Source organism: Phanerochaete carnosa (assembly GCF_000300595.1).
Source record: "Phanerochaete carnosa HHB-10118-sp unplaced genomic scaffold PHACAscaffold_8, whole genome shotgun sequence".
NCBI classification, from domain to species: domain Eukaryota; kingdom Fungi; phylum Basidiomycota; class Agaricomycetes; order Polyporales; family Phanerochaetaceae; genus Phanerochaete; species Phanerochaete carnosa.
The window spans coordinates 2378578-2387416 of NW_006767635.1; the positions used below are offsets into that span (position 1 = coordinate 2378578).

General features: G+C 54.6%; 4 protein-coding genes across 4 annotated transcripts in view; 3 read left to right on the forward strand and 1 right to left on the reverse strand.

The window, feature by feature from the left end:
- Nucleotides 1-1590: 1590 nt before the first annotated feature.
- PHACADRAFT_212097 (uncharacterized protein) lies at nucleotides 1591-2262 on the reverse strand (the record flags this gene model as incomplete). The annotated part of the gene is made up of 2 exons (XM_007399163.1): nucleotides 1591-2097; nucleotides 2161-2262. 2 exons carry the CDS (start codon nucleotides 2260-2262, stop codon nucleotides 1780-1782), a joined length of 420 nt encoding a protein of 139 aa, XP_007399225.1. The 3' UTR covers nucleotides 1591-1779.
- Nucleotides 2263-2728: 466 nt separating this feature from the next.
- PHACADRAFT_261579 (uncharacterized protein) lies at nucleotides 2729-4465 on the forward strand. The gene is made up of 4 exons (XM_007399164.1): nucleotides 2729-3504; nucleotides 3561-3923; nucleotides 3977-4201; nucleotides 4254-4465. Exons 2-4 carry the CDS (start codon nucleotides 3634-3636, stop codon nucleotides 4363-4365), a joined length of 627 nt encoding a protein of 208 aa, XP_007399226.1. The 5' UTR covers nucleotides 2729-3504; nucleotides 3561-3633; the 3' UTR covers nucleotides 4366-4465.
- A 194-nt stretch (nucleotides 4466-4659) lies between these two features.
- PHACADRAFT_48531 (uncharacterized protein) lies at nucleotides 4660-5166 on the forward strand (the record flags this gene model as incomplete). Its single annotated transcript, XM_007398492.1, has 1 exon — nucleotides 4660-5166. A coding segment is annotated over one exon (507 nt), but the record flags the coding sequence as incomplete, so codon positions are not given.
- A 530-nt stretch (nucleotides 5167-5696) lies between these two features.
- Nucleotides 5697-8839, forward strand: part of PHACADRAFT_261585 (uncharacterized protein) — a 3266-nt gene continuing 123 nt past the window's right edge. The window contains exons 1-5 of the mRNA XM_007399165.1: nucleotides 5697-5796; nucleotides 5849-6153; nucleotides 6207-6606; nucleotides 6663-6831; nucleotides 6883-7868. Of these exons, the coding sequence (XP_007399227.1) occupies nucleotides 5744-5796; nucleotides 5849-6153; nucleotides 6207-6606; nucleotides 6663-6831; nucleotides 6883-7833 (1878 nt within the window). The 5' untranslated portion in view covers nucleotides 5697-5743 and the 3' untranslated portion in view covers nucleotides 7834-7868. The remainder of the gene's footprint in view (nucleotides 5797-5848; nucleotides 6154-6206; nucleotides 6607-6662; nucleotides 6832-6882; nucleotides 7869-8839) is intronic.

Consider the following 8839-nt stretch of genomic DNA (forward strand, 5'->3'; position numbering starts at 1 on the left):
GTGCAGGGTATCCATGCAAGTCTCAGCAAGTCATGACAGATGTGAAGAGTACTAAGCACGGTGTCTGTCTGGAAGATTAGCATGTACTGTAGTGTAGTAATAGTCCCTAGAGCTTTGTATCTTCCCTAGTTTTGTCAGGAATATATTGCTTTTTATTGTCAAATTTTCATGCAAATAGAGCGAAAATTCAATGAAAAATGTGTAATTTATTCAAACGGGTACTGCCGACGTATTCAAACCCCGCTGCAGAACACCTCGGGAATATGGAAAGACCAGCCCGTTACCCAATCTCGTTAGCTAACCGTTAGAGCTTGCCTAACGGTGCACTGATGTTATTTACTTATCTTTCTGACAGTTAGGTAACGAGGAGACGCGCGTCACGTACCGCGCAGTGAACTGTTCGGTAACGGCATCAACTCATTTATACCTCACGGCGCGCCGGCGGTGTACTTCATGTCGGCAAGCCCCTGAGTCGGGGTCATCGCTATGAAGAGCGCCAGTCATGTCTGGTCGGCGGAGAAGCTGCGCGTCCGAGACGGAGGTTACGCACATGTGCGCTTATCATTCGCGCTCAACTCACCCTGCTCATGCAGCCCATATAAGCACCAAACGCCCAGAGCGAGGAGAGATCTGCGATATCAGTGCCAGTCAGTGGTTGTTCGCTGGTTTAGCTATGGAGGACGAAATTGTACGAGCTCCCCGTTGCCATGTAAGAGAACAGTGTCCTGCTGCACCAGTCCGGTGCGTCGCGCGTAACATAGTCCCGACCGCCGCCGCTCTTGAGAGCAGCGGTCACGTTATCACAAGGGATGCCGCTGCTTTTCATGTTTCTTTCTATTAAGCCTGTATTTTGACGTGTTTGAACATGCAGCGCAGGATGTACAAAAAACCTACATGCGCCTTCCGTATGCCTCTCTTTGCTGCCGCTATGTAGGGCTCGCAATGGCATGCAGCCTTCGTACATTCGCATAGCTCCTGTGCTGAGGCAGTGCAGCCATGTGGAGGTCCTGAAGGCCTGGAGTTGATATGACTATATGTACCCGCGATCCTTCAAGAAAGCCATTAGACGCCGGCAAAGTACCGATGTCGACGACGTTGAGCCAACTACCTGGCTGCGCGAAAGATCGCCTTTGATGTGGGAGGCTCGCCGTTGTGGCGCTGGAGAGTGGTGCTTGACAGCGCGGTGAGAAGCCGACGTACCGCGCATCCGGTTACAGGCTAGCTTTGCGCCGCTCAGTGTACGAAGACGAAGCGCGCTGGGCCTAAATAAGATATGGAGGCCGTGTCAGAATGTGAAATTGATGGCGCGAGAGGAGATGTAGACATCTGGGGATGACGAAGGGCCAAGATAAGTCTTGAGCATTATCTAAGGTGAAACAGGATGCTCACATTTGCCCGATGCGCATCGAATCGTTATGACGGGTGCTCGCGGCGGAAGAGAACCAAGCAATAATCCTCAAAATTACCGAACGACTCAGTATATCGGATTTAACCGAAGTCCCCTGCCGCATAAGACAGGTTATGTCAAAAGGCACACGATGAAAGAGAACGTTTCAAAAGGTCTCGAGCTGCGGCAGGGCGCCAAGCGAGGAAGATGAGGTCTTTGAGAACATTCGTCATAGCGGCCAAAGGTGACATATAGCTCTGATAAATTCACTTCCTGGCATGATGAATAGTCAAATCATATCTTCTGAAATTCCCAGCTTGCTTCCGCCTTCTCGAATGGATAGAACCTCGCCATCTTGCTGTGGACGCCTAGACCGCATGATAAGCGCGAACTTACTGCCCCTGTACCGGGCACGTCCCGTCGCCGCACTTGAGGGTAAAAACAGGCCCTTCGCGCCCAGAGTAAGCTGCCTGCTCAACGACGCTGCGCTCATTGCCGCTGATGAACATTGGCATGAAGAGGCCAGGCAAGACTATCGCGCGGAGGATGTAGCGCATACGTTCGCCAGTCTCCTTGTTCTTGAGCAGGAACGGCAGGAAGACGCTGCCAATAGCGGTCATATTCCCGCTGAGGATAGTCTCGACCTGCATTCCCGCGCCGTGTTTGTCTAGTACGGGGCGATATTCCTCAGGAATAGACTTCCAGAACGCCTATCGCAACAACTGAGAATTGACAAAATGAGAGTTAGCTAGGGTAATACCTTACTGATGAACGTCCCCTTCGCCGTTTGCAATGCAGATGGCGAACGAGCCGTCCGAGCTAGGGGCTGGGTATTTGAGGTAGCCAACAAGGTTCGGGTTGTTGGCAATGCTCATGATGCTCGGTTGCATAAATCAAACGGCTCCGTGCGTCTCATCGTAGACGGTGCGTATGGTGGAGGCTAGTGGAGGTGGGAGGTTAGCATTAGCCCCTAGAGTTGTCGAGGCTCTTAGCAGCCGAATTAGAGCCTATGCTGCTGGTCGAATTAAACATATACAGCCATAATACCGCAATTTTAGATGAAAACTCACCTCATTGTATTATTGTACCTGGAAACACGGTTTTCTTCCTTCAAGTCGCTGCTATGTCCTAAGCCAAAAACACCCAGCGTCGGACGCGAGCGTGAAGGTAAGCGGAAGATGCCGCAATTTTACAGCTCCGCTTCAAAGCGAGGCATTTTGTGGGCCAATCACAGAATAGCCTCACGGCCCCGGGCGAAACGAGCGCAACGAACCTTACCCCCTCCCCACCATCTCGTGCTACTCCTCGTCCCACTCACGTTCTCCCTCGCTCTACTTCACTGCTGCTAGGACCTGACCATACGCCATTGAAAGAGTATTTCCACCTGTCAGAATGTGATCGAAGGCGTCGAGTGGGAGCGTACTGCTCACGAAGCTCGACGTCGCCCTGGACTAGTCGTCATATGGGACTGGGATCGGCATTTTCTCAAGCCCCATGATTCATCTCCCTTGCCGCCACTAGTCTCATCCTGGCACCTCTGTGGGCTTTTTTTTTGCCTCTCGACCATGTACTAGTCCACGACAAGGTTCCTCTCAGTCATCTGCACTTACTTCGTGGGCGACTACCCTCAGGCGCCCTCTCATCGCCTGTCGACCCTGATCGATAAGCCATCTGTCACCTCTCAGCACCCTTTGCTCTACTGTCTTACAGGCTGTCTGCCATCGAACATCCTGGATACACCTTTTGGAGACGGAAAGGTGGGAGCGGATTGCTCACGAAGCCTTCCCGATTATCGGGCGCCCTGTCGTCAGCCACCTCCAGGTCAGCCGCCTAGTACTTCCCCCCTTCCGTCGCCGCTCTCACACGTACGTGGGAATCACTGGTCTGTCGCCGCATGTTTCGGTTTCGGCAATGGTTCAGCAGCGTACTCGGGAACGTACTCGGGACCGCGCAGTACATTTGCCCATCCTGTTCCTATGCTGCCGACGGCTTGGGCACCTTTTGGGCACCTTGAAGATGCGGCCGGTCACGTGTGTAGGAAGTAGATGAGGCTGAGAAAGCTGGTTGTTTGAGCACGCGTTTGAAGGTGCAGGGCGGGGGGATTTTTCAGAGGGACGGTGAGAGGGACAGCGTATTTGTGCGTGTTTGGGCTGATTACGTAAGACATGATAAGACCATCGCTTTTCCTTTTGCTCACGACCTCGCCATCTCCCCTCCGGTGCCCTCGTCCTCCCCTTCCAACAGCGATGCTACCGATTTCTATACAGTCGACGTGCGTGCCACTGGTGCTTGCTGCACTGGTGACTGCGCACGACAATGGCATGGACATGACTATGGACGATGGGATGGTACTTGCACAGGGTCAGATGCTACCGTACCTCCATTTCACCCCGGGCGATATGCTTTGGTTCATGGGCTGGGTGCCCCAGAGCACGGGCGCGATGATTGGTACTTGCATTGGGCTGTTCCTACTTGCCGTCGTCGAGCGCTGGATCGCGACGTGCAGAGCGGTTATGCAGGCACACTGGTCTAAGCGGTACGTTTCCTCCGCCTTAGCGAAGCGTGCGGATAAAGCTCACGATATGGCAGGGCTGCGATTACGCAGGCTGACAGAATGAACGTGCGGGGCCTTCCTGTCAGCGCGTCGCCTCGGGAAGACTTGAAGAGCCCCAAGCCTGTCGGTGTCTCGGCTGCACTTCGCGACGCCACGACGTTCCGCAAAGCGCCGCCCTTTATCTTTTATCACGACCTCGTCCGTGGAATTGCGTTTGCGGGACATTCGGCGCTGCAGTTTGCATTCATGCTTGTCGTCATGTCTGTACTTCTTACTATATCTGTTACGTCAATACTGATCCTTCGCGCGTAGGACATTCCAAGTCGGATTCATTCTGAGTCTCGTGGTGGGGCTGGGCGTTGGGGAGACGCTTTTTGGACGCTTTGCGAGTCAAGCCGCAGCTCACGCTGCGCACTCTCAATAGGCTCTCACTTGGATTGCTGATAATGAATGTTGTACGATTGACTCTCGGACGCGGATTTGTATTCCATACTTCTTCTGTTGTAACATTGACTCGAAATGACTTGTCTGGGATAGGCCGTGCGTGTGGGTCACGTCATGAACGGGGCGAACGAGTCAATATCGGGAGCTATCAGGCCCGCTGCCGAAGCTGACTCGCAAGGTCGATGAGCCGTGCGTTATAAGTCTACGCTAACCGCACAGTACAGTGCACATCGAGTCTCTCCTACCTTCCACAGTCATGCCACGCCCAAGCAAAGACTACGTATTCTTTTGGAAACCAGATACTCCGCACGGCTGGGCCTCGCAGTGGTACCATTCGCCGTTTACGGCGCGCATCGACGTCGCAGTGCCCGCGCGGGGAATCGAGATCCGCGCGGAAGAGGCACACACGTTCGAGACGGCCGAGCACTGGATGATGGCATGCAAGGCGCTGCTGTTCGGCGACGACGACGCCTTCCGCGCCGTGCTCGCCGCGGATGCGGGTGACATGCGCCGCGTCAAGGCACTCGGGCGCGCGGTGCGGGGCTTTGACGATGACACCTGGAATGCGGCGCGCGAGGAGGTCGTCTTCCGCGGGAACGTGCACAAGTTCAGGCAGAACGCGGAGCTGGGGGAGACGCTCCTTGCTACGGGGGACAAGGTGCTCGTCGAGGCGAGTCCTAGGGACCGCATCTGGGGCATTGGGTTTGGCGAAAAGAGGGCGTTAGAAGTGAAGGAGCGGTGGGGGTTGAATCTCCTCGGAAAAGCGCTGACGCAAGTGCGGGATGTGTTGAGGGAGGAGCCAGAGGAAAGGACAGAGCAGACAGTGGAAGCAGGGGTATGATGTGCTACATTGAAGACCTATGTCTTTCAGCTCCGTATATTCGTGAGAGCCCGGCCCCATGTGAGACGATTTTCTGTGCTCGTCATGCTGTGGCTTATGTCTAAGTGAATGCTAAGAGTGTTTATTATGATACACTTAACAATGAATGTTGAGGAGTATGTGGTTTGAAAAATCGGGCTGTAGTCAAATTTGAAAATACGGGGTAGTTCCCGCAAGCAGCGAGTCTAGAAAGCGACTGATCTGAGCGACAAAAATCTAGAGATGTCCTGCGAATGCATCGTAACCCCGTGGCGACCTGCTCCAAGCGGCACAGGCATGCAAGGACGAAACTTCCGGGTCTTGACCCTCGCAGCGTTTTTCGCGAGCGGGACGAAAAAGCTTTTTCACCCGTATTTGTACAGAACAAATAGTTGCCACTTTTAGCTTTCTACCTGCTCGCATACTCTCCCTTGCTCTCCTCCCTACTCCCCCTTATCGTCCTCGTCTTTCCTAAGGACGAGCCGGGAGGTTTGTGAACATGTCGGATTTTGGTGCGCCCCCGGTAATCCCAACACAGTTCCAGGAATACAAGTACGTCCTTTGAGTTGTAACGGTGCTGAGACCTAGATGCTCATGTCTGTAGCTCGTACGTCGAGGACCCAGAATGGCAGAACAGGTTCTCTGTTATCTGGTCTGTGGCTGTCGTAGTCGCCGCCATTGCATCCGCACCGCGCCTCTGGCGCTCGCTTAAGACGGGAAACGCATACAAGGGACTCTTCGGCGTCAGGGAGTACTCCAGCGTGCATGAGAGTTACTCTGCAGTTGCACCATCGCCAGATCGGGCTGCGCTTCCAAGCAAGCGACGGAAGAGAGTCTTTGTACTCGCAGAGAGCCTACTGTCGGCGCTTCGATGGACTCTTCCCGGTGTCGAGCTCGACTTTGGCCAGAGTGAGCATCCACTCGGCTTTTGTTTCGTATCAGTGCTGATGGAGCTGCTCAAGTGCTCGTCATTGTTGGATACCTTACTAGCGTCCTTCTTTGTCTCACGATAAACTCTCAGCTCATATCGAATCCGAACCGTGGTGGCTTCCTCGTCCTCGCGCAGTTCCCTGTCGTCTTTCTCTTCGCAACCAAGAACAACGTGCTATCGATCCTTCTTGGCCCGGGCGCCGGCTGGGAAAAGCTCAACTATGTCCATCGCTGGTCTGGCCGTGGAATGTTTATTTGCGCGCTCGTTCACGGATCGCTTTGGATCCGAAACCACCTGCAGTATGGCCTCCCGATTCTCGGACAGCAGAAGGAGACCTCGGGTGTCGCCGCGTTTGGCGTACTCTGTGGACTTGTTCTGACGTCTTTGCGTCCTGTTCGGAGACTGTTTTACCAGTTCTTTTTCGTTGTGCAGTACGTATGTTACGATACTCAACTCGATTGCAATACTGATCCCGATTTCAATTTAGTGTCCTCGGATATGTCGCGTTCTTCATCACTATATGCTACCACACGATCTATGCCCCTCCTTGGATCTTTCCACCTCTGGCGTTCTACGGTCTCGACATGCTCATGCGCATGTTCCGGTACAGCATCAAAGATGCAACACTTGTACCCGTCGATAACAACATGACGCTTGTAAGTGTGCAGTGCCATCAATGTTCTGCATCCACTGATGATCATATCTAGATTCACATCCACGACTGTGACGCTGGCTGGCAAGCAGGTCAGCACGTCCGCCTCCGCGTCTTCTTCAACGGCCGCCTCTTCGAAGCGCACCCACTCACTATTGCCAATGCTCCCCCGTCGACGTCTGCCCTCGGTTCCCGCAGTCTTACGCTCGCAGCCCGGGTACGCGGAGACTGGACGCGTGCTCTTAACGCCTACGCGCAGGAAGAGCAACACCGCCTATCCCTGGGCAGCGAGAAGCAACTGGACAGCAAGGCGTCGCAGAGCGTCGGCGTGCCGGTACAGGTGATGTTTGATGGCGCGTACGGCGGGTGCGGGATCGACCTCGGCGACTACGAGAGCGTGCTCCTCGTCGCAGGTGGCTCGGGCGCGACGGTCACGCTGGGCGTGCTCGACGACATCGTCGGCCGTTGCGCGCGGCTCGGGCGTCCGCGCGGTGAGCGCACGCGGCGGATCGAGTTCGTGTGGTGCGTGCGCTCGTTCGGGTGCGTCGCATGGTTCGCGGACGCGTTGCGCGACCTGGCCCTCGCGTGCGAGCGCACCGGCGGCGCGCTCGACCTGCACGTCAGTGTGTACGTCACGTGCCTGTGCAACCCCGAGGCGGTGCCCGACGTCCCGAACTGCGACGTGAGCGTCTTCCGCCCGTCCGTCGGCCGCGTGCTCCGTGCACTCGTGACGCCGCCCGACGACAGTGAGCTCGCACGCACGGCATCCTGCGAGAAGAAGGACGCGGACGCGGACTCGAACTCGGATGCAGACTCGGAGGTGACGCAGGAGCATTGTCTGGCAGGAAAGCTCAACTGGGTCGGCCTCGGCGGCGGTGTTGGTGTGGTTGCGAGCGGACCCGAGAGCCTCATTTGCGAGACGCAGAACGCGGTCGCGCGCCTCGGGATTACGCAAGGCACAAAGCTGGGCGGCATCGGTCTGCACACGGAGCTGTTTGCCTTGTAGCCTGTGAAAAGCGACGACCCGCTTAGAGTACGCATAAGGGAAATTCATGGATTTTTTGTAAGATCAGCTGTATTATAGACGTACAGTGCTATCGGAATGTATACTTTTTACTCATAAGTGCAACCCTGACTTTCGTGAGCCCAAATCAGCCGCGGATCAGATAGCAAAACTTGACCGCTTGGCCATGCACAAACTGCGTAGTAGAGTAAACTATTCGTCCTTTCGGGAGCCCAGCGTTTCTATCCTAGTCGCGCGTATGTACGACCCCAGTGATCGCCTCCGACTGATCCAGCGTGGGGTGGTTTTTTCTTTCCTGCTCTATCGGCATCCTTGGGTCGCGAGTATTTCAAAGGGTTAGGGTAGCATGAGCTATTTGAGTCTTGTGCGTGCGGCAAACGAAGTCGCAACGGAAAAATAGCCGGCACCGCTAATAACAGCCGTGTCTCTTTGCAGCCCTCAGAAAACCAGTGGCCGACGAGTGCATGGGCTACGACCTGCACGCGGCGGCCCTACCTAGCTCCTTCATATAGATATGAAACCACGGCAAGGAGCGCAAAGTCGAAATGCGAGCGTCTTGCTCCGGGCACGAGCGTCGAGCGAGGCCTCTTTCCGGTTCCCGGCTGCATAAGTAAAGGGTGTAAGTTCCTGTTTCTTACATGGGCGTCTAATGCGTAAGCTACCTTCATTAAAGCGAGTAAGTCCATAAGTAAGTTGTGACTACCCAAATTTTCCAACTCTTCTGGCGAATGCCGAAAACGGTAGCCGCGCCTTCTCCTTGGAAAAGTGCTCCTAAAACAAATGGAATACGGACTAACTCTATTGATCTGGCATAGAACTACAGTAAATCAGGAGAAGAATGAGCAAAAAATGAAAAATCGTCCCAAACTTGGAGCAAGAAAAATGGCCACATTGGCTGGTAAACTTTCCAACTCAGCGCAGACGACGCGAACGGAGGTGCGCACGCACAATAAATGTCAGCAGAGATATTACACAGATGAAAGCGCGG

Coding starts and splice junctions, on each gene's coding strand:
- PHACADRAFT_261579 (XM_007399164.1), top strand. CDS start 3,634: ATGCTACCGATTTCTATACAGTCGACGTGCGTGCCACTGGTGCTTGCT. Junction 3,924..3,976: donor CAGGCACACTGGTCTAAGCG/GTACGTTTCCTC, acceptor ACGATATGGCAG/GGCTGCGATTACGCAGGCTG. Junction 4,202..4,253: donor GCATTCATGCTTGTCGTCAT/GTCTGTACTTCT, acceptor CTTCGCGCGTAG/GACATTCCAAGTCGGATTCA.